Source organism: Chrysemys picta, chromosome 2, assembly GCF_011386835.1.
Source record: "Chrysemys picta bellii isolate R12L10 chromosome 2, ASM1138683v2, whole genome shotgun sequence".
Lineage (NCBI taxonomy): Eukaryota > Metazoa > Chordata > Testudines > Emydidae > Chrysemys > Chrysemys picta.
In genome coordinates, this window is record NC_088792.1 from 46050354 (window position 1) to 46075550 (window position 25197).

At 40.3% G+C, this 25197-nt stretch overlaps 1 protein-coding gene across 5 annotated transcripts in view; it reads left to right on the plus strand.

Moving 5' to 3' along the window:
• CDK14 (cyclin dependent kinase 14) overlaps positions 1 to 25197 on the plus strand; it is a 484579-nt gene that overhangs the window by 227373 nt on the left and 232009 nt on the right. For 4 of the 5 annotated variants that reach the window (XM_008169566.4, XM_065583049.1, XM_008169583.4 and 1 more), the window contains one exon: positions 10407 to 10469. The exons of the other annotated variant lie outside the window; for it this stretch is intronic. In XM_008169566.4, coding sequence (XP_008167788.2) covers positions 10407 to 10469 — 63 coding nt within the window. The remainder of the gene's footprint in view (positions 1 to 10406; positions 10470 to 25197) is intronic. 5 annotated transcript variants of the gene reach the window in all.

Here is a 25197-nt window from a genome sequence, read left to right on the forward strand (position 1 = left end):
TTGTTTAGTTCAGGGGATCCTTAAAATGAGAAGCTGTGTCTAATTTGGTACAGAATTAAAGTCTGAGTCAATTTTTTTAATTGAATGGGCCTTTAGGAAGCAAAAGAAAGGGGAAATTATTTTCCAACAGAAAGCTTATCATGTTTCTAAATCTCCTTAATTACATATTTCTTAACCCCCCCCCAAATCATTGCCTGTATTTTATCTTTCCTGAAAACAGGCAGTTGCTCTAGATTAGCCTATATGCAGCCTTTCACATTCAGTTTAATCAGATTGACAGTACATTTATATAAGAAATATTTTGAAAACAAATGTCTGATTAAAAAGAGTCAATTCCAGTTACCTTTGCTTTGTGCCTCTGAATGTAACCATTCTGCAGTTTTAAAAAGTCATTAAGAAGCCCAACTGGAAATGACACAATTAAAATTTCAGTAACAATTAGTGCAGCTAATATTTAAAAGAAAACTTTGTTCTCTTTTTTCATATTTTTTCATTTCTTCTATTTTGTGCAGAAAGGAGAGAGGCTGCAAATTCCACATTTGTTCCCTTGGCTCCCTTGAAGTCTAGAACTCAAAGCATGTGTTCTTGCATCAACCTTGTGGGGGAATCCCACTGACTATCGAGACCAAGTTGCCTGAGAGTCAAATGTCTGCTTGGCCAGTTCAGAGGGCTGTCTAGTAATGAAATGTGCAGGCCTTGTTCTCCATTTAAATACCCACCTATAAAAAGTATTTGCATGACTCTGTCCCTTCCTGCTCTGAAGAATCCAAGTGTTTCTGATGTTGACAGGTCCAACTCTTATGGAGAAGAATCTGAGGGATGTGGTGAAATGTGGTCAAGGTCTATTATAGGGGTCGCTAGTAGTGACTTGCATAGTCTTTACTTCAGGAGTTTCATTATAACAACTTCTTGCTTGAAACTTTCTCAGAAATTCTCCTTTGGGGCTGAAACTTTTCATGCTTGCTGCCTACCCAAAGGTACAGATTTCTTCCTTGCAACTTCTAAAGATTTGTGAAGCTATAAAGATACAGTTTCTGCTCTTGAATAGGTTAATGCTCTTTTTAGTGCACACAACACAAAAGCAGATGAATTTTTCAATTTGACCTTTTTATAAGTGGCTAATCCTCATAGAGGGCTAATTACTTTGTTATAATATTTTGTAAAATAAAACATAAATTTGTATTCTAAGCATTTAATAAAGACATGGGAGATTCCCAACAAGTGTAAATTGTTATAAGACCACTGACTTCAAGGAACATAGGCCTAAGAAAATTTACATAAGCTGAGGATCTGCCTCTTTGTTCTAAGCATACCAGGTAGAAAGTCTTTCTAATATTTTGCAATATGATGCTAACTGTCTAACTGAAATAACATAGTTGGTATCTATGTACTTTCTTTAACTAATATTTCTTCATAATAGGGCCTGTGTCATGGCAGTGACCTTTATCTGAAGATCTCAAAGCACTTGAGGAGTACTGCCTTTACCTTCCCAACACCTCTCAAGTGGTGTTACAGATGAGACCGAGATATAATGTAGTAGTAGTAGTAGTAGTCCCATTTTACAGATGGGGAAAATATGGCAAAGAGAGATTAAGTGGTTTGAATAATGGTGTAGAACAAGCCTGTGGCAGAGCTAAAATCCTTAAGGGTCTGAGTTTTAGAGATGGTGAGTAGCTTTAACTGCAATTGAAGTCAATGCTCAGCACCTCTGAAAATTAGGCCCTAAATGGTTAGGCCCTGTAACTGCAGTGTTGACTCTCCTTGAATGTAATGCAGGTTAAAGGTGCTTCAGGCCACTAATGGGAGTGGTGGGGCAATTTCCAGCTTCTGTAGACATACCCGTGCTAAATCTGCTCGAGCTTGTCATTGTTGTCGTCTTTCTTGTCACTTCCCTATTGGGGCTTGGCAACTCTTCTAGCCTTCTTCAAAAACTTGTGATTGTACACCTGGCTGTTGTGCAAATTGGTCTTCCTAAGGTCTGCTGATGAACCAAGTCTTTGACTTCTCCCTTGATCATCTTCCATCCATGATCATTGTAAGGGCCATCCTACCAATATAACTCCCAAGTCTGTGCTGGATATGCTCATACCAACATAGCCTAGCCTCCCTCAACTTATCTTTAATTGGGGGCAACCAGCATTAGGCCTCTTCATTACCTCATTTTGTTTCCTATCCACAGTGTCCAACCATTTGACCATCTCAACAACTTCGTTTCCGTAGTAGAAAGCATACTGATTTCTTTTCTTGCAGCTAGCCAACTCTCTGTTCCATTCGTTAGGATGAGTCAAATTACAGTTTTATACTTCTACCTTTTAACTTTATTGGCGGCTTTTTATCACAGAGAACTGGGGTCAGCCCCTGCCATTTTCACCAAACAGCTTTGGTACGTTGCCAGGCATCACTTAGAAGGGCACCATTGTCAGCAACTACTGATCCTCAGTATTTAAATTCTTTCACGCTTCTTAGCTCTCCTGTGCCTATAATATTTTGTATGGGGTAGATCATCCTCCCTCAGTTATCAAAGCCTCAGTCTTACCATCATTCACTCTAAATACCCCCAGTTCAGAACTGTGTTGCCACTGTTCAAAGTTGGTTTGCAGGGTCTCTCAATCTTCCTCACATATCAGTAAGTCAGGGTGGGCAAACTTTTTGTCCAAGGGCCACATCGGGGAATAGAAATTATATGGCAGGCCATGAATGCTCACAAAATTGGGGTGGGGGTGCAGACTCTGGTGTGGGGCTGGGGATGAGGAGTTTGGGGTATAGGAGGGTGCTCTGGGCTGGGACTGAGGGGTTTGGAGGGCAGGAGGGGGATCAGGGCTGGGGTGCGGGAAGGGGTGCAGGTTCTAGCTGGGGGTACGGGCTCTGGGATGGGGTTGGGGATGAGAGGTTTGGGGTGCAGGAAGGTGCTCTGGGCTGGAATTGAGGGGTTTGGAGAGCGGGAGGGGGATCAGGGCTGGGGCAGGGGATTGGGGCATGGGGAGAGGCTCAGGGGTGCAGGCTCTGAGTGGTGCTTACCTCAAGCGGCTCCCGGAAGCAGTGGCATGTCCCTTCTCTGGCTCCTACCCGGAGGCATAGTCATGTGGCTCTGCATGCTGCCCCATCCACAGACCCTGCCCCGCAGCTCCCATTGGAGCGCGTAGGAGCCGGAGTGAGGCCATGCTGCGGCTTCCGAGAGCTGCGCGGTGCAGCCCCCGACCCAGCGCCTTGGCTCAAAGAGGAATGGTGAGGTTTGATTAATCAATGTTTATAAAATGCTTTGTGATCCTCAGGTGTAAATTGCTACCAAAGTATAAAGTGGTAGGTGCTTTATGGCATCCTTTCACTTTGTCTGCTGTTCCTGGGGGTGGGAGTTTGGGGAAGAAACAAGGAAACTAAAATATTAAAACATATGTTGCTCTAACCTTGTTTGTTATTTAAAACACTCAAAACTTAGGAAGTGAATAAGCTACAGTTCTCTTACAAATATAAGTATATTGGGCATATGCAATGTCTTCTATTCCTCTTTCTTTATAAATGTTTAATTTAATGCTATTTATTATTGTTTATATTGTAGGAGGTGCAGTTTGTCTGAGTTTATATTGCTATGAGAACCTTACATTTTCCTCTCCTTACATTTGAAGTACACTTGAAATTGCATTATTATAAGTTTATGTATCTTAATTGTTTTATTTTAAATTTTAATGTGGTGTTTGTTCACACATATTAGCTACATGTTTCCAAGCAAAAGTATGTGGACATAAATGTCTCTGGAGGAGATGGAGGATGGGTGAGGTGCAGAGATATGGAGAGGAGGGGATTTATGTCCGTCAGGAAAGTGCAAGAGTAAGCCATGGACTCCCCTGTTGCTTCCCCAATTCTATGTAACGTGTATTTTGGAGTTTACATCAGGAACTGCCTCCACAAAGATGGTTCAGCCTTCTCTGAAAGTAGTCTATGTCCGTGGCACAAATCCAGGAGTTCTCCATGTACGTAAAGGAAACTTTGCGTTAATTAATAACCAAAAATTTTTTTCCTCAAAGAACCACCAAACCCATGAGAAAATCACATATCAGTGGCACATCTGTTTGCTTTACAGAACACTTGGTTAGACTTGGTGCATAAATTATGTGCTTTTTTCCTTCTATACAGTATCACTCATGTGTTTCTGAGTAAATTTGTCCTTGTTGCTAGTTTGTGGGAATTCCAAGACACTAGAGACCTCTATTAGCAAAATTGTTTTCAAAGATGTGGTGTTTCTTTCTTTCTTTTTTAAATCCCTCATATATGTTCTTCTCCTTGACCCCTTGCTGCTTCAGCCCTGCTGTTCCTGTTGCCACCCCTTCTCTGTCTGAAGATTGCATGAGTATCACTTTGTGAAATAGCTTGCAGGAGGATTCTTTCTTACTGATGTGGTGAACCTCTTCATTTCCAATATAAGGGAATAGAGAACATCATTGTACAAATATTTCCATTGCTTTCCATGGTGCAGCGTTCTATGACATTTTAGAAGCTTCAGAAATTTCAAAAATGATGACTAAAACTGTACTAAATCAATCAACAGATTACTTTATAGATTCCATTTAAATAAAATTAACTTTCCTGTGATCTTTTATAACCTCCATTTTAAATGTTATTGCAGCTATCAATGTTTTTGGTAAACTGTATTGTCAGTTTAAGAATTTGTTAATGAAAATGGGAAACTATTTCAGTCAGTAAAACTGCTAGGGCATAAATAATGTGTGCACTCTTTTTAACAGGAAAGAATGGCTTGAAACAGTCTTGCTGCCTCAGTGAAACAATACAATCTGTCTGCTGCATGATGTCATTGCCAGAAGCCAAATAGTACAGTTTTTGTTTTAATGGAAGAGCTCTTTCACATTGCTGGTTTTACATGATGGGAATGTGGTTGGAAATGCTTCCTTTTCCATTCACAAGCCCCGGGCTGTCCAGGCATTTCAGTTTCAGAAATGACAGCTGAAACCAATTAGGCAGAATTATGGAACAGCAAAGTCACATGTAGCTTTATCATGATTGAGGAAGAGGAGAGAGAGAGAGATTATACTGCATGGGGAATAGAAATGACTAATCAAATTAGGAGAATACTATATTAGTAAAATTATTGTAGAAAGGCTTGTGAGAGAGAGTTCATTTTCTGTAACTTACTATATCTTTAGGGAGAGATTTCCTAGCCTTTTTGTGCGAGCTGTTGCATGTTTGATAGTGGATTCTCAAATATCTCTAAACTGGCTAAAGTCAAAAGGCAAAATATTTGAATTTAAAATAAGTCACGAAAGCATGTCCTTGGACATCTGTACTTTGTGGCTTACTCATCTATTCATAATTTGAATCCTTGTTGCAAGGTAGGGGAGGACCTAAATTTTTAACCCTTGTTTCTGATTTTGTCTTTACATATTCCCTCTTCACCAGAAGTAGATTACAGTTTACATAAACTTTTCTCTGTCTGATTATTTCTCCCTTTACAATTGCTTGTGCGCACACATGTCTGCAGATGTACATCGTGGTTTTACTGAATAAGAATCACCTGTCACATTCTGCAACACTCAAGCAAAAACCAATTAATTACGTTATGAAATATTGTCCCATGGGTTATTTGCATAAATAATTTAAATTTGTTGTGGCAGTTTACAGAGAAAAATAACAAAACAAACAATGATAGTCCAAGTACGGCTTTTTAATCCTATATCCTTATCCTTTAATCCTATATTTCTTGTGCCAAATCCTGCTCTTTGTTAATCCCATGTAATTTTGCTGCCTTTGCGACGTTCTCAAAGACTCCAAGGTATTGTCTTGGGCAAGTCATTTAATCTGTCTCTTTCCAGTTATAAAATGGGGGGTGTTCACCTCTTTTCATTAAGGTTTGAAAAGTGTTTTGAGACCCTAGAAGGGAATGCATCATAGAAAAATTATTATTCAGTATTGCTTGACTGTGTGTAAATTAAGGTGGAATTTGATCCTTGGTGTCCATGGGATATTAGTTTGAAAAAACAAAACAGATTTCTAGTACATTGGATGCTAAGACTACAGGATAATACAGTGTTATATTGTAAAATGTCTTGGGGCTGTATCTCAAATTGCTATACAGAATTAGATAATATAACAGAGCTAAATAATAGCATGCACAGACAGAAAACGGAAGGTGTAGAAGTGACAAAGCATGGAACTGTGTGTGCATTCACTGAGTCCCTGACTGAGAGCAGAACAGTAACTGGTAACACCTACCTGCTTCTTTCTTTTAATACAGAACAACATCTTATATGGGGGACAGGCTGCTTTCCCATGCCTGGTGATGTTGGAGACTGCTAGTTAGTATCCCATTAGAGCAAACTTTTGAAGTTTGTCCAAAAATGGGGGTTGTTTTTGTTTTTCTTTCCATTGTTTGGGTGAAGAGGTATTAGAGGTTTCCATGTGTCTGGAATTGTGAAAGGGGGAGATGAACATGTGAGGGCCTGTGCTGCTCTCATAGCAAAGCGTGGGCCTCTGGGTTCTCTGCCATAGCATGCATCACTGCTAGCATGGAATTTCAGTGCAGACAAATGCAACCAATCCATTTTCATGCCTGAAAGAGAGAACCATGGATGTAGAACACAACACTACCAGTTGTTCTGGCTGTAGAATCTGGAAGGAAGATTAGCAACTGTAACTAAAATCACAATTATAGATGTCATTTGTGTTCTGAGAAACTATACAGAGTACTAACTGAAAGATAAATGGAGAAATGTGATCATCCTCACAACTGGCTACAACCAAATGGAAATAACTGTATCAAGACCTACATCCCAGATATTTATAGGTTCTTTGGTGCTTAGTACGGTGACCAGATGTCCCGATTTTATAGTGACAGTCCCGATATTTGGGGCTTTTTTTTATATGGGCTCCTATTACCCTCCACCCGCATCCCGATTTTTCACACTTGCTGTCTGGTCACCCTAGTGCTTAGTATCTTGGAGAACTTGTTCAAGAGGTCTTCCTTAAAGAAAGAAAGATGTTGTTCTGATGTGGAAGTTCCTAGGCAGCCAGGAGGGTTGCCTGGAGTAGATATTGGACAGCTGGTGGATCAGGGACAGTGGAGTTCTTGGAATAGCTCAAGAGATCTCTCTATCTGCAGCTTGTTGGTGTTTGGATAGGACGTGGAATGGATGGAACTGGAGTGACTGTTGGTGCTTCCTCCCTGCAAGGATCTGCAGGACTACAGTCTGGGTCTGCAGAGTCTGGGGCAGCTGACATTCCCACGGTGCCACTGGGAGGCCACATAGAACCACGTCTAAGAAGCACCATGGAGAAGAAGCGCTGCAGGATGTACCATCTAAAGGGTCCAGAGTAACAGCACGCTGCAGCCTTTTGATTGGCTCATGCTCACTATTTACCCCTGGAGGGTGCCCCAGGAAGTTGTCTGACCTCTGGCTTGCTGTGATTCCAGACCTCACTTTGCTTTCTGATCTCTGGTCTCTGACCCCCATGTCAGACTCTGACCCTGACTCTTGCTTCCTAATTCCATCCTGATAACTACCTCTCTCTGATCTCTGGTCTCTGACCCCGGCCTGACTCTGACCCTGGCTCTTGCCTATTGATCCTGGCACTAGCAATTACTCTGATCCCTGTGTGCTGACTACCTCCTTGTGACCGTTCTTTACTTGATAACACCAGCCCCCTGTGACCATTAGGCTAGATGGCCTACACCCTACATCTTACACTTTCTCCTCTGTTGGCTGACTGCAAGCCAGATGTGGAGAGCAGGGAGGGATGGAGGAGTCAATAAGGTTCTCTGCTCATCCTGTGCCATGCTATCCTCAGTGGCTAGAAGGCTGAACTGCAGGGGAAATCCAGGTTGCCTGAACTGTAGCCCTGTTGGGTATGAGACTCCACAGTGATGTGGGCAGGTGTGACAGGGCTGTCAAATGCATGTATGTCTATAATATACATGGTATAGGGCAATGCTCATCTCTCATCATGCGTTTTTAAAAAGGAAATTTCAGTGAGGTTTTTGTCAAAAAAATTTGACTAAGACTTCTATCAAAAACACTGGAAATTGTCTTTATTCAAAAATTCACATTAAAGTTAAACAAGATAAAATTTTATTCCATGGAGGTTGACGTTCTTCTGCTATAATAGGAGAGAGATTGAGAGGAACAGACTTATTCCACACCAACTGGAAAAGAAACATTTACCTCATTGCAGGAATGATGTTTCAGATGTTTTGCCAAAAGGCATTATATGTTTGAGCTAGAGTTAGTGCTCAAGCAATATCAATCTCTCAACACCTAAAAGGTGACAAAGGTGACTTTATATCAACATCAAGGAAGCATAATCATCAATCAATGAAACAGAATCTTGAGTGTTCAATGTAGTAATGAATTGTTAAGAGTGATTAGCTAGTTCTTGCTATGGTCCCAGAAGATTTGGAGGGAAAGATGGGGGAGCCAATACTGAAGTGGATTTTAGAGCTGGAAAAAATGAAAGTAAAAGGATCACATTTAAAGTATAAACCTCTGTGCAAAATACAATTTAACTAACTCTCACTAACAGTGACGGGTTGGGTTGCCAACCCTGCAGGATTGTCGTGCAGTCTCCAGGAATTAAACATTAATTTTTAATTAACGACTAAGTCATGTGATGAAACCTCCAGGAATACGTCCAACCAAAATTGGCATCCCTACTGATGGGGGAAGTAAATGCCTGAGCTAACCTTTTATTTTCTTTGTTAGACTATTCAGTGATATGTTAACTACAGTATAAATTAAACCAATAAACATTACTCTTCGTAGCCTGTGTTTGGGAGGAAATTGCTTATAGCTTCATGCCCATTTGAATAGGTTCCCCTTCCTTTTCACACACACACACACACACACACACACACACACACACACACACACACCCTAGAAATTTCCACTACACACAGAATATTTGCTGTCTTTAGGCCGCAGCATAGTTTCTTAAAGAAACATGCTAATGCCCAGCCAACTGAATTTATGCATCTTTTAGCATGCATTAAAGAAATAATGTTTTAAATGATATATTTACATTTTTACCAATTTCAAAATACTTTCAGCAAATTTTATTTAGTCCCACATTAATTTTCTAATATTGGCACACTGGAGAAGGGTTGTGAGAATATAGGATAGCTTAGATGTGGAAGCAAGAAGGCAACAAAGTATGGAGTGGCTATTACTTATATTAATTTGAATCCTATCTGGAGGAAATGTTAGTGGGTAGGTATATAGTAGGCTTCTGAATGAACATATAAGAAAGGTTCCTAGTGTAGTATGGGTAGTAAAATAAGACCCAAGAAACTATCCTGGCTTGGAGAAGAAAACTTATATCCAAGACTCTCACCTGGATCACTGCTTAGACCCAACTGGCCTGTCCCTGCATGCAATGCATACATTGACAACTATCTTGTGCAGGAATACTAGGTGACTTTTCCCCCCCAGATGCAGTCCAAGTTCCCGAATGGAAAGATCAATTCCAGTGTGTTGACGGTTATACCAACTGATACTTTTTCTTTCCGTCCTGACTGTAATTTCAGAAGTTACATTGTGGGTACAGCGCAGAGAATCAAAATGCCACCTTACTTGACAAAGGTTGTGTACTGGCCAGAGCCAAAAGAAATGTGAAGGGAAAAAATGGGGGGAAATTTAAAGAAGAGAGTGTTTTCAAATGTTTCCTAAGAATTTATATGGAGAATTCAGTTGTTTTCTGGAGAGTTATTGTGGTAAATTCAGAGACTACGTTAAATCATTAAAGTGAGAAACTGATTATAATTCTGTTGTAAGTGTAAACCTCAACACATCTTCACTATGAATCTGCTTCTGATGTCTCTAATAATCGTCCACACATATGTACACACGTGCGTGTTGCCATGTTTCATCATATCTTTTTTTTTTTTTGTACCGAACAATATTCAGCAATCTGTTCTACAGCTATTTTAATTTTTATAAATAATCCTGGGCCAGAATTCTGCTTGACTTACTCACATGAAACATTGATTCCAAATGTGTTTTATATAAATAGCGTGAGCAGGATTTGTGATGTTTTTCTTATATGATTTCCCCCACCTCATGAAGTTACCTATAGGGCATTGATGGTAATATGGAGTCTTATAAGTTAAGAGATGACCTATTGTGTATGCTAGATTGAGATGTAAATTAATAAATTAACCATGTACAGGAGAGATGAGAAGGAAACTAGATACAATTTAGTTCTTATAAATAGTCTTATGAGTCAAGTTATAGAGGTGCTTAATAAGAATGGAGCCTGGAGGTAAAGACCTGGTATAACTGAGAAAATATGTGTTCTACTTCCATTTGCTCTGTCCAGAGAAAACAGTGACTTTGAAGTGGAAGAATATTAATCTGTTGTAGTCATGGGGATATTAATACAGTTTTTTCCCCTTTGACTTTTTCCAGCACACTGATTTATGTCAGTACATGGACAAACATCCTGGAGGACTTCATCCAGACAATGTGAAGGTAAGAGTTAAAAGGACACTTTCAAGCAGAATATAGTAACAGTAAACTTGTGTTGAAGGTAGGGTGAAATATTTCATTGAAGCTTTTCTCCTTGGTAGATAAAGGAAAATTAGTGGCCAAGTTAATTTTATTGATGTTGCATTTTTTTCTTCTTTTTAAATGAAAATGCAATTGTAATTTAAACACTCCCACAACAGAACAATGGGAACAGTGTAAATAGATGGTGAGCCAAAATTAATGTATAAATATTGTTTTAATGTGGTAGAACACACTTTGCTTGCTTGCTTTGAAGATAAGAAATAGTGCCCTCCTCCAACCCCCAAAACACCCTTGACTGAAATATTTTAAACTGTCAGGGACAAAGCCTCAGCTAGTGTAAATCAGTATAGATTCATTGACTAATCAATGGTATATTGATTTATAGTAGCTGAATATTTTGTCCATAATGCTTTTTAAAAATAAATGCAGTATAAAAACTTTCAACTGTCATTTTTATCGAGTAGTTTTAAGACATAACTTTATTTTATTTTTGTTTATAGAAAGTCAGATATTGAGTGTCACACAGTATGCATCAAAAGATGGATATTTGTATTATTTGGGCTTAATGAAAAGGCGGGGGGTAGGGGAGAATGATCTTCTGACATTTCGATTCAGTCACCTTCTAGGAAGTCAGCCAAATTACTTTAGCATAAAACAGAAGCCAATCAGACATGCAAAGTATGTCTTACTTGTACAGACCACCCAGGTAATATTTGTTGAACTTGTTTTGTGCTTTGACACTGTGTCCATTGTTCTGCTGCTGTGGAAATTTTTAAATCCCCACTTACTATGCTGAGAATTTTACTCCAGCATTTGGCTTTTTAAAAGGGGGGGGGGGAGGGGAAGAGAGGGAAATAGAAGAGCTCATGAAAAAAAGTAAAGATTTTCCCATGGAAAATTCAAAAGGTGTTTTTAAAAGAGTAAAAATAAAAGATTTTTTTAAAAAAGGAAAGAATCTGATTATTTAAATGTATGAGGTACAGTGGTGATCACAGTAGTATAATGGTCATTTGATTAATTGTCCCTTGTTTCCACTAAAATTACCATCTACAGTACATAATTGTAGCTCAATGTCTGTGTGGATCGTAATAGCTTTTTAAAGGATGAAATCTTCCTTTATTGTGCTTTTGGTATTTTCATATGACAAATATAAAGTGATTCTTATTGAAACTATGCTCTGTGCATGCTACAACAGTACGCATGTTTTAAGCATTGTTGTGATCCGTGGTTGTGGTGCAAATAAGTTGCCTGTGTGTACAGAGAAAAGTATGTAGCAACCATGTTAAGGATTTGTTTAATTTAGACAACCTACCAGCCAACTACCAGGAGCCATTTTTTGTTGGTGCTGCTGGCTCTGTCACACTTGCTGCATAAGTTTGGGGTGGGGGAGGAGGGCCTACTTCACATCCCAAAGACCCTTCAGGGTTTTAGGGGTGTAGTGGTCCTGCCTGGTAGCCTTATGAAGATACCAGAGAGGAGAGTGGGCCTCCAAAGCACTGGGGTGTGGGGCTCAAACTTTTCCTGTCACACCCCCCTCCTTAACAATAGCAGAATCTGTCCACTTCTTCCCCACTCCCCCCCCCCCCCCCCCCCGCATTACTGCATAGCTGAGACTTCCTCAGCAGTGGAGCTTGGGTTGAAGGCAGAGCTGGGAGCGGAAGTGGGGATGGGGAAGGAGCTGGGGCTAGAGGTGGAGCTGGTCTGGGGACGGATAGGAGGGTGGAGCTGGACCTGGAGGCGAAGCAGGACTGGGAGATGAATGGGTTGGAGGTGGAGCTGGCCTGAGGGTGGAGTGGGGGTGGAAGCCCCAGCCCCACCATATGCCCCGCCCCACAAATGTTCCTCTGTGCCCCTCTAAGGGGGTGTGCCTCACACTTTGAGAACCACTGCTCTTAGTAAAGGTGGGAGGGTTTGTGTGTAGCAGAGGGCTGCTACCATCTATAGTTTTAGCAACTTTGGGTAAGTATCCAGATTCTGAAATGTTTAAGGTTCCCACATCACTAGGTCTATATGTAATTTTTGTTAAAGTGGTTAATATTGCTTTGAAAAATGTGTTTGTATTTACTTTCCCTGTGTGGAAGCTGGCTTACATTATGCTCTCCAATGGGGTTGACAGACAACGGGGTGTATGATTTAGTGTGGATGCCCAGACCACTTCTGGAGGTGGCTCCAAAGGTCATACATTCTTGGCATTTTCTGTCACCGCCTGCCATTGTGTATGTCTATGTCTGTATCTCTCTCCTTCCTGTTTTCTCTCCAAAATTGACAATGCGATGGTTGTTGTAGTTCTTTGGCAAATTTCAAATGTGTGGCATTTTGAAATCTTGACATTTTGAGCTAGAAGTGGATTTCACAAACTACTCTGTGAGAATATTTTGAAATTTCAGGAAATTTTGATGACTCATAAAACAATATGAAACACATTGGTAGTAAATGTTGAGTGAAATTTGGCATCTCCCTCCCCCCCCCCCCCCCGTGCTGCAATCTCTTAGAGAAACATTCTTCAGCTAGAAAATAAGCCGCATCATTTCCTCCTAGAACTATAGTTATCATTTCATGCGTCTCTTACAAGTAGCTGGGCTGCAGTAACTTCATTCCCTGCAGATTCTCTCTCCTTGCTACTCTCTCAATACTAATTCTGTGAGCACGTTCTTGAGCTATCTCGGTCATTATTAAACAATGAATTAAATACACCTGCTTATTTTGCAAAGTGTTACAGATTCTTTAACTTTCAGCTGGACAACCATCTGACATAAGCCAAAAAGACTTCCAAAGTCCTTTCAATTCATGAGAGAGACTCCCCTTGACATCAGTGGGCATTGGATCAGGCCATTAATGTCTCATCTGAAGGACAGAGGAAATCTTTGGAATCAAATAAGCCAAATAATAGTCTCTCCATTTTTTCTTCAATGTATCTTTCCTGTATGTATCCTTACGCCCACAATGGTAAATGGGTTAAATAAAAGAAATAAGGGGAAATGTTTCAATATCTTTCCCCTACAATGTTTTTTAAACCCATTTTCATAATGGGCAAAATATTACAGGCTTCAGTTGCAAAGGCAGTCAATGCCCTGATAGACTGATTCGAAAATTCCATATTTCTCTTTATTAAGGGAAAAAACAGAACAAACTGCCATGCTTGAGATGCAGCTTTGCCTGACTTGTTTACCAGGGATTACACACTGCCTAGAACTCTAAAACAGACAAATCTAGTAGCTGAAAAATGTAGCTGCAAGAACATGTATAGCTATATTCTCTTTCTTAGTTTGCAGCCCAAACTCCCTTCTGTCTATCTCTCTAGCCTTCCTCTCTTAAATTCCTCACGTTGGGTTCTTGTGAAGAAACTGAAGAAAATTTGAGCCCAGTGTCCTGCCTGAGTGGTTAAGCTGGGCAATAGGGAGATGGGCAGGGGGAAGAGCGAAACAGGCATGTCCACATATATGTGTGTGTGTGTGTGTGTGTGTTTAATATCCCAAGGCTGCAGAGGGGTTGCATTGTGCAATCAGAGGCTTAAGGATGAAACAGTCATTGCATGTATAACTCGTGTGTGTGGGGAGAACATGAGAATTCACAAAGCCCCATCTGTCTCTCTTCATACCAGTGTACAGGGAACCACCCTAGAGCTGAGCTCATCACTGGCCAGGGTGTGCGTGGCCTTTCTGTGCTTTGCATGTCTACTCCAATTCCCGAACTCCAGTTGTATTGCGAGGAGACCCTATACAATAGCTGAGGCAGCATCAGAATTAGCCCATTCATATAGCTCCTAGTTGAGCTTCCAACTTGCAGACATGTTTCAAGGCTACTCAGCTGTTTCTCCAGTTTTGCTGCATACTTTGGCTGGGCTGGGAGAGAAAGCAGCACCATCCCTTTAAGCCCTGCTGCTAATGCTTCTCTTGCAGTAGAACTTCAAAGGAAAACTGCTGGTTACCCTGTGTCAGGGATCAGGGCGTGGATGGTCTTGCCTCATGGTTGGAGGAGGGGTTGGTAGCCTGGAATAGGTCTCCGGGGGCCAGATGCTGGAGCCAAGGGTCAGAGCTGAGGTCACAAATCAGAGCCGCAGGTCGGAACTGAATTACCTGGAGTGAGGCAAGGCAGGGGCATGCCTGGGAACAAGCAGGCACAAGGGTTATTGCAGCCGTGGGCAAATGCTTTGAATAGCCAGCATCCCGCTGCTGGTCTTAAGAGCAGGTCTGTGTTGATCCCCTCAGCCAGTTGCACGATTTGGTCAATCAGGAGAACTCAGTTGGGGTCCAGCTGTGCTCCTAAGATTGCCTGCAGGTAAGCTAGCAGGTAAGGAGTCTAACTGCAAGCCCAAACTCCTGACACCCTGCCAGCCTAGTCACAACATTCAGCAATGCTGAAGAAGCAGCTGGACAGCTTTGAAATGTGTCCTTGAGTAGGGAGTGAAACTAGGAGCTGCATTTAGATTCTTTAGTTGATGTAAGAACTCTAGTTCAGGAAGTGTGTTAGGGGAAAGGAGAGAAGGAGGAAAAAGAAAAGCAGAGGGGGAGGAGCGGCAGTTTAAAACTGGCCACCTTTCTCTCCTAGCTGACCTCCTGATTCCAGCAGCCCCTCACGGGACACTTTTTAAACTCTCTTTTCCATGTAAAAAAACCCATAAAACTAATTTTTTGTGTATTTAATATTCCCAGTTTAGTTTCCCTAGCAAGAGGGAGATGAAAATGGCCCAAAGGACACAAACAGTAGAAAAACTAGGCTCATGGAAAGTAAGAGAGGAGGTTGTGCAAGCAAAAAAAGACACCTGAAAGAAGGAAAAGGTTAACAAACGATTTTACAAGAAATCTAGTCAGAATTGCCTGAAGTGGGTGTTTATATTCTTTCCTTCCACTGTCAAGTACTTTCCATGGTGGAAGGAAATATTGCAAAAATCCTTCCCCAGATCAGTTTTTAAAATATAATTTCAAATTAAGCAATGATACTCTAGTAACAGTAAGCCATGCTAGACTGTCTGGGCTACACTCTGATAGTAAACTATAGATGCTTTCCCAAGGTGGTTGAAGGCATTCAACTTTCAGCTTTGTTCTTGAAGTGTATACCCATAGCCTACATTCCAGTGTAATTAGCAATACTATACATATGTAAATATATATAATTTTTTTCTGCAGAATACTATACAATATATTTCCTGTGAAATAACATTTATACTAAATGCAATGACTTCTGGTACCAGTCACTGCACAGAGTATGTGGAAACAAAGGCATCCTTAATTAATGTTTTGGTGTCCATGGGACATCCCAGCCTAATTATGAATCCTCTTTATTCCTTATTTGCCAGCTGAAGACAATGCAGTTGCCTAGGGTTTTATCTTAGGAACAAAATTACAAGTGGAATAAAATCAACACATGTACTACTAGTGTCGTCTTGGGTATTGCCTTTGACGTATTGCCTTTCCTCGTGTTTGTATTGATACTATTTATTGTCATTTAAACACATTTAAAATAGTGGTAATGTTTTACTTACTCTTGTATGCAAGGATGAAGAGGAAGATCTCAAAATAATCTACATTGTAAAAACCTTGGGACATCATATTTAAACAAAGACAAAAAGGATTGCTTCCCAAACTATTAGAGAGAGAGAGTGAGTGAGTGAGTGTGTGTGTGTGTGTGTGTGTGTGTGTGTAAATATTTCAAAATCTCTCTCTCTCTCCTGGGCCCAAATCTCAAAATTTGCATTTTAGACCCTTTGAGATGCAGGGTTGCTTGGATGTTGGATTTTAGTTTGGGACTGGTACATTATTTTATATTCTAGCTGACGCACCCCATTTCCCTGATTAGTGTAAATGTGAGTGTCAATGAACCAAATACGTTTAGATGCCTTGTAGTGGCCTGAGGAGCAGGGCTGGCTCCAGGCACCAGCTGAGCAAGTTGGTGCTTGGGGTGGCAGATTGTTGGAGGCGGCATTCTGCCCAATCCTAGGGCGGCACGGCCACTTTTTTGTTGTTGTTGTTTTTTGTTTTTGTTCTTGTTCTGCTCCGGCCGCCCTTGGGGCGGCCAAAAAGCCAGAGCCGGCCCTGCTGAGGAGCCAAATGTTGAACCCCAGATACTCCAAACACTAGGCCCTATAGAATCTTCACTTGGTGGGTTCTCAGTAAATACTCATGTTCACATTTGGTAACAAATAAGCTTCTACCAAAGCTGTCAATAAAGAAAATATAAGTATATGAGATACAAACTCTTAACTAGATGTATGGGTGGTGGGAGGAAAGGTAATTATTAACTGAGACTCTAGGGAGCAGTTTAATAGGAATGGGCAAGCTCAGAGTTTCTTCAACCTGGTACCAAAGATGCTCTTTCAAGTCCACTGGAGAGAGAGAAGTTTTAAGCTGTTGGCCTCACATGTCTGGGATTGGCTTTGCTTTTGATGTGTAGATGTTGCCTGGTAATTAGAGATGGTTGTGATTATTTTTCCCTGTGAAAAATGTTGACAAAAACTATTTTTTTTTGCTTTCATCAAATGTTTTTCCTCTAAAAAATGAGGGTTATTGTCAAAAACAAAAAATACAGTTTGATTTTTTTTAATGAAAATTTCAGTTCAATCAAAAAGGAATTTTCTATTGCAAAACATGTTTCAACCACCTCTACTGGTATTCCATGTCATCTCCCTCCTATCTCAGTCCAAATGTGATCAACATCTTCACTTTCTGCATTCACCTGTTTGCTGAAGCCTTTTCCACAGCCCCACCCTTTCCCTTCCCTTTGGCCCTCTGCTCTTCACTGTGCTGGAAACTTGTTCCCCCTGCTGATGAACTCTCTAAAGCAGAAGTTCTATCTCCTCAGTAAGTGATCCGCCACCCACAGATTTTGCTTTTTAAGCACCTCCCACATTAGTGGCTTCTTGCAGTATCTTGAGAATTGTGCCTGCCCTAGGTCTCCCTTGGAGCAATTCTGACTTTCTATCCCTTGTCAGACTTTCTCCTTGTTTTCTCTCAGCTGCAGCTGGCCCAACTTCCTGGGACTTCTGCTCAGATCTCTTTTCTCCAGCTGTTGTTGCCTGTAGAAGTTGTTTGCACTTCCTAGTCCCCAGTTGAAACTATATATGATTGCTTCCAGAAGCGTAAACTCAGATGGCCACTGCAGCCACTTCCCATATCACTTTTGCTAGCTGCCTCCCTGCTTATCTACTCACCTTCCCTGTTGCTCTCTGGCCATCTCCTGGACATTCCATCTAGTTTTTTGGACATTCTTTTGTCCTCAGGTCTCCTGAGTGCTAGCAGCAGTTCCAATTTTGCAAACTCATAACCTAGTATGGTTGCCACCTGTCCGGGTTTTACCTGGAGAGTCGAGTTTTTGGCTTCTGTGTCTAAGTGCCATTTAGGGTTACCAGGTGTCTGGTTTTTGACCAGAAAGTCCAGTCGAAAAGGGGACATGGCAATCCTAATGGCACCCGAACCAAAAGTCTGGTTACCACGAGGTGGGGGAAGTTGCCAGGTCATTAATTCGTGCCAGCCCTGGGCCGCCTCCTACCTGCAGGTAGGCTCCTTGAGACGATCCACCGAGTGATGGGAGAAGAGGGTCACATTAAATCAACCTGCTTCCCCCTTCCCCATCCAAAAAATATCCAGCATGACAAAATAGGCAGGCTGATAGGACCTCGTTTGATTGAAAAGGGATGGAAGGAGCAGCTCACTCCCTCCACCATCTAATACTACTGCTCTGACTTCCTCCTTCTTCTGTGTAGCCTTTCTCTCCACAGCATGTTGGACAAATGCAGAGCATCAGTGCCCCAAGGCAGAGCTTTAGGTGCAGGGAGAATCAATCTTCCCCCAGCAATCCATTAAGACTGCATCTAGTATCTGAAAGTGGCCCGGTTTACAGTCCTGTCTGTCTCTGTCATTACCATGTTATATGAGCACCACACATTTATTTTATTTTCACAACATCCTTGGAGGACTGAGCACCGGGAGAGGGCAACTGAGTCTGTGGCAAAACGGAGAATTGAATTAAGATCTCCTGTTTCCCAGGACAGCAACCTAAACTCTGCAAAAGATTGCAGGATGCAGGTTGCAGCAAGAAAACTGCATCTGGTTTTATTTTTAAAATACAAAAATAGGTGAACTGGAATGTGAGGGAGGGCTTTGAAGTAATAGGTATTAGTGAAATATGGAGGAATGACAAAACTCTGTGGGATACTGTAATATTTGTGTGTGTGTGTAACTATTCAGGAGAACGGATTAGATTATAGAGATAGTAGGTGAGAAATATAACTGAAAGATTGCATAGAATCTAATGAGATAAAAATTTGAGTGGAGAGAACCGTGCAGTGGAAGGTGTATGAGTACAAATCCCAAATAATAAGATTATGAATATATTAAACGTAGGCTTATACTACTGGCCTCCAAAAAAGGAAGTACAGAATAATGCTGAGAATGTTGAAATATATATACAATAAATGGTGTGTGCTCTTATTAAAAAAAATCTCATCTTCATGCTGTCGCTTAATCGTCACTTGCAGAATTCATTTATTGCCTCCCATACTCCTCCATCATGAACATTATCCCTTAACTAATGGTTATAGTTTTTAAAGTAATATCTATTCTTGACAAATGGATAATTTCAGGAGCTAATGACCAATCTGGAAATTAACAACCCGAGTCAAAGCCTTAGGGTATTTGTCTTATAAATATTTATATTTGCAAAAGGAATAAGTGAACTGATTTCTCCTTTAGAATAATCTGGAGCACAAAACATAGGGAAGCATTTAGAATATAGGAATAGTTAGTTAACCTCTTCTATGTTTAACCAAATGTGGCTTATTATCTTTGAAATATGACTTCTGAAAATAATCCAATAATACAGACTTACCCGGTGGCTGTTACTAAACAGAAACTGCCATTGATTAATAATACTGAGTTACAATATGTATTCATTACTAAAAAATAACAGCGAGGGAGTGTCCTATAAAGTATGTTTTTATCACGTTGTGTTATGTTATTTATTTACTCTGGAAAAAATGATCAGGTAAGAGAGGAAAAAAGAAACCATCTTTACTCTGGCTCCACCAATCCAGAGTTGAGGGGTTGCCCCCTATCAGGATGATTGACAAGCAGTAGCAATCAGAAAGTGTCCAGAATTTTGGCACTTTTGTAGAAACTTCCCATGGTAGTTCATCATCTAGATGAACAGGAGTTTAGATGACTAAACCATGACAAAGTGTCGGGCGATGGTGGGTTTGCCTCATGCATCTAGATGAGAATATATCTTGTCTTACTTATCCTATTGAGTCGCCATAGTTTGGCTGAAAAGATGTTTTTAGATTAAAATATCTACGTGTCATGATTGCTCTTCTTATTTTCCCAGATCAGGTTTTGTAACAAAATAAAACTAGTATATTACTTGTGAAATATCTGTCACATTCACTGAAATTAGTGGTGCTGTTGGTGTAAATATTTTAATAGATATGCCAAATAGGAAGATGTGTAGTTTAATATGGTTGAAGTTGCTGTTTTTCATTCCTCATTCAGAGAACAAGCAGGTGTACAACAGACAGAATAATGTCATGCCAAATTAAGGTAGTCTTTTACAGATAGCATTGAGAATTGATTTTTAAATGAGACTTTCTAGTGATCAGACATTAACTATGTCATCAGGATTTCACTCTACTTTCTATTAGCTTTGCCACTTAGACAGTAATGATTTAATCCCATGCACAAAAGTGAACATTAAATGCAAAACCTTTATTAATGTATTAAGAAACATGCGAGTTTCATGAAGTTTCTAGAATATGTTGTGAGACTGGAGAAATATATGCAAAAACATTCACTGAACATATGTATTTTGATACATTTATGCTTCAGCTAAAATAAAGAAATATATTCAAGATGAAAAGAAAAAAATACATCCTCAGAAATAGTGATCTTAGAACTGATTATGTATTACAATACGAGCCACTCTTGAACTATTTCAGCATGCAAGTACATCAGTGAGATGAAAGGTAGAAGGGAGAGTTTTTAATCTCAATGGTTCTGGAAAAGGAAATGAAAAGAATCTTTCACCTATTGAATATCAGCTACTAAGTCGCCATGTTATATTAACTGATCAGAAAGGAGTATCATCAAGCTCAGTTAATTATGCACACTGTCCTTCATTACAAATGACTTTAGCATGTAGGTGGGAGATGTACTGATGAGAGAAAAATCAAATATAGAACTTGGCTAGTTAACACTTTCTGAGCTGTTTTCACTACAGTTCTGCTACAGGCAAGTGTAAATTTCTGTATATTTTTAGAATCTGGATGAGATTTTCATTCCAGTGGGTACATTGTTGAATAGTTCTGTGTGAAATTGACTTCAATGGGACTTTTTCTGTGTGTAAGGAATGCAAGAGCAGGCTCTAAGCCTCTAAGAATGTGGTTTTGATAAGAATATCTTTAAACCCTGCTTTTTAGAGAAGCCTGTCCAATAGGTTCTGGGAAATTAAGACAGGTCCAGCTTTTACTGAAATAAAGGTTATTATGATAGTGGAGATCATGCTAACTCTGGCTAATATTTTTAGTCAGATAAAATCCTTTGTTCTTTGGGATGCAAGTCCATGTCAAGTCAACACTTTGTTCTTGAAGTTTCTTCTCCTGACTGTTGAGATGAGAGCCTATAAAGCTTTGACCTAAAAAAGCACAATAAATCTCCAGGATACTGTTAGAAATGAAATGTTACATTTTATCTCATGGTTATTATCATAATGGGGGAGAAAAAAGAATAACAAAACTACAATGGTAAGAGAGATTGCCCTTGATCAGCTTTGGACTTGCTAACAGAGGTCGCACAGAGACATTTGTCATTGCTTCTGCTTAATGGCAATTCATAAGATCAAATAGAATTTTTTAACATTATGTTAATGTTTTATTTAAAAAAAAAAACCTAACCAAGTATGACATATGGTCATGTTTATTTTACTAGCTATATGAGACTGTTGTACGTGTTGACCCCTTCCACTCACCCGCCTAATTAACCAAAAATTAATCCGAGGTTACAGTATCCTCTGTATCATAGGAGAAATAGACTGGTTTCAAACATGAGGCATCTTGGGTTTCATTACTGGTATTTTTAGATTTGATTGCCTATTAAGACTGAATATGGATTGATTCATGTTGAATACACAAAGGAGAATTCGAATGATTAAGTAATACACCACAGGTACACTTTTTGATAGGCATCACATGAGTAGCATCTATGTTATCAAGGAAGATAAAGCTTATGCTCTGTGTGTGTAAGTCAAGTCAACTCTGCTAATGCTGCATTATGATTCAAGACAAGACATTCTGCTACAGATCTGCACGCTACTCCAGCCGTACTCTAACCTTTGTCCATTGAGTGCAAGGTCCATCTTAGGTGCTCAGCTCCATGTGAACTCCCATGCTGTGGATAAAGTGAGGCTAGGATTTGGACGTACGTGTGTGTGTGTTCTGTAGAATGAAAGCTTCTACCTAGCTCTCTGCGTACACATTCAAGGCCAGATCATCCCCTCCTGCAGTAAAACACACAGGAGGGGGCTCTGATACAGATCCCTCCATGTCATCTCATCCAGAGAAAGACCTCCCATTCCCTTAGAAAGGACTGCAGGGCTAGCCTGTAAACCGGGCAAATCCTTTGAGCATCTGCACCAGCTCTGGCCTCTGGTAGTCTCCTGAGGCATTGCAAGGCCCAAGTCTTCTTGGGTTCCTCCCCCCCCCCCAAGAGATCGTCTGTGGAAAAGGTAATAGAGCCTCATGTTGTCTGGAGAATCTATGTGGGTCTGGAGAGGGATGATGTGCATTCCTGCACCCCCTGTAGAGCAAACTTCTTCCACATCAACCTGTCCAGCCTCTACCCCTCCCATGAGCATGTACCCTGGATCCAATAAACTTCATCTGTGGGGTCTGGAGGCAGGGACCAGTTCTGTGGAGGCAGCTGAGATCTGCACACGGACAGCCTGTTGTGATGGCTTGATGCAAGCCCATTGAAGTCGATGAGACTCTTCCCATTGTCTTCAATGAGCTTTGGATCAGGCCTTGTTTGTGAACACTGGGGAGAATGGTCCAGGGCTTACATGGAGAGCCACGATATCTGGTTTTGTCTCTTGTAGATGTTAACATTTTGTGCTTCTTTCCCTTATATTTTAAACATGGCTAACACCTTTTAATATATCTGAAAATATGTGGCCTGCATGCAGCCCCCTCTTGAAAAACAGCTACTCTGATTAAAGTGCAGACAGTATAACTGTAATCGCAAGAATGTGCTTCTTTCACGGCTGTATTAAATAAGCAAAGGTCTCAAATGCCACGTTTCAAACTTTGTAACTGGATGCTTTTAAAGATTATTGATCATCATCATGTAACATCATGTTGTTACTTTCCAGAGACCGACAGCTAAAAAAATTACTTCAATGGAGCCTACTTCTGTTCTCCTTCTCTTGCCACTTTCTGCCACTCCTCTAACCTATTCATTCACCATCATAATGTTTCAAAATGACCAAAACCTCAGTTCTTGCTAATTATACGCTACATGCACAGCGTGATGTCATAGTCTCATAATCACAGGTTATTTGACAGTCCTGCAGCCTGGTTTATTTGATACCACTTTTTGTTTTACTAATAACATGTCAGGAAAAGTCCCACTTATTGTCTGTCTGTAATTCTCCCCCCCTCCCTTCACCCACATACACAGCTCGAACCTTCTACCCATTGATGTCAATAAGAGATTTGTCATTGACTGCAGCAGGAGTGTTAATAGGGCCATAGTGTCCACAGAACTTGACTTGTTTACCTTTTTTTGGACAGAAGAACTTAAGCACATAGAGTTGTAGGGTCCCCTCTGCTTATACGGGTGGAAGAGAGCTGAAGATGCTGGCAGAGCTAGGAAGAGTCTGTGGTTCAGCTGCATACTCTCACTCTGCCTCAGAGTCCCTCCCACAAACCACCAAGTTGAGGCTCCGTGACCGTTAGAATTGGGCATATTGCAGGTGGGAGAGGATAAAGCCAGAGGGATGACCAATATAAGAGGCACATAGTCCTCCCAACCTAGTTGATATCTGATCAGAAATTTAGGTGAGAGTTAATGGTTATCCAGGTGGCACGAATTCCACATCAGGGCTTCTGCTCCCCATGGGTGAGGGTCTTGTGGAGACGGGTTCAGAAGGAGGTGGAAAGGGCCAGTGGCATAAAGGCATGTGGTGAAGCTTTGCTGCCAATTTTCCATGATACAGCGGGTTTTCTGTGTCTAGGGCTCTATTTTGAAGTCTTTCCTCAGGCCAAGATTACAAAACTCTTCCCTTCAGGAAAGAAGGGAAAAAATGCAACATGGTTCACCTTATAAAGTTTCCAATGGGCTTTTTTTCTCCCATTTTCCCCCTCCCCCCATGGTAGAGGACAATTAAGATCATAGTAACTTATGCAAGAAAATTAATTAGCTTCATCATGGAAGTTATCACGAAAACTACATGTTTGATGGCTGAATAAAGCTAAGAGTTTTTGTTTCCAACTCTGTTCTCAGAGATCCTGTCATTCATTATATTTAGTTCATTATGAAATTGTATTGTTTTGTTTTCCTACTTGGACATAGCACATAAGATCATTTTGATCCGTAGCCTTAAAGGCAGTTTAACTAAAGTATTATTTATGAATTCTCGGTATCATAGTGTTCTAATAATCTGAAATGCTTGTGGTTTCTTTGCACACTTAAAATCCATCTTTGTGGTCAAATACCTCTTGGATGATTGAGCAAACTGGCCCTATTTCATATTTTTCTATTATCAAATGGCTTCCCAATAATTTTTTAATACATAGTCTAAATTCTAAGGCTACAATGAAAGCCAATTTTATTTCCTGCCCTAAAAATAGTTTTTATGTACCACAAGTTCCATGCTCATTACAATTCACAAAGGAATTAGTATGTTACTTACCACTTTCCTGCTGTTTGTTCTTTTCTTTTCTTATCTTTTCTTTTCTTTGTTTTTTTTTTTTAATTTTTTTTTAACAGTATACTGCTCTTACGTTTCCTCAGCACATTGTTAAGCTGAACCTGGGCAAGAAGCTGATTGATATGGCTCTTTGTGCCCTCACTAAATAGCAAAACATACAGTATATTGTGTCTGCACTTGGGGGGAAAATGGAATGTAATTAAATCTGTTTCAACTTGAGTAATGTGACATTTCTGTTCCTTTCATGTCAGACTTTATTCTCTTCTATAATCAGATTTCATAACCTCATTTATTATGTTTTCTCATTTGAGTAGTCTTTAAATAAATGTAAGGGTTGTGTTGCTAGCTAACTAGTGACTATTAATGTGCCTATGTTGACTTTTTCCAAATCTTTTGGGTTTGGTGGTATGGATCCCCCGGGCTTGCAGGAGGGCATCTTTATTTGCCAGGTACTTAAACCTCACACATCTAAAATACAGGGGACTGCGCTGTTTCCTTATAGGAACCAGAATATTTCTTCTAATAAATATAATACCAGGAAGAGTCTGTGTACAAGCAGACAGAGCTTTTTTTAAAAAGTGCATGTATAGACAACCTCTGTGAAATCAGCATTCAACAAAACAGATATTTGTTAATACAAGGGGTAAGATTTGCCATCCTTTAGTGGCAGTGCCTATCAGAAGAGGCATGAAAATCTGAAAACAAAAAAAATCGTCTAGCTCTTTTTCATAAGAGCAAATTGCACAACTGCACAAAAGAAAAACTAAACACACTAAAG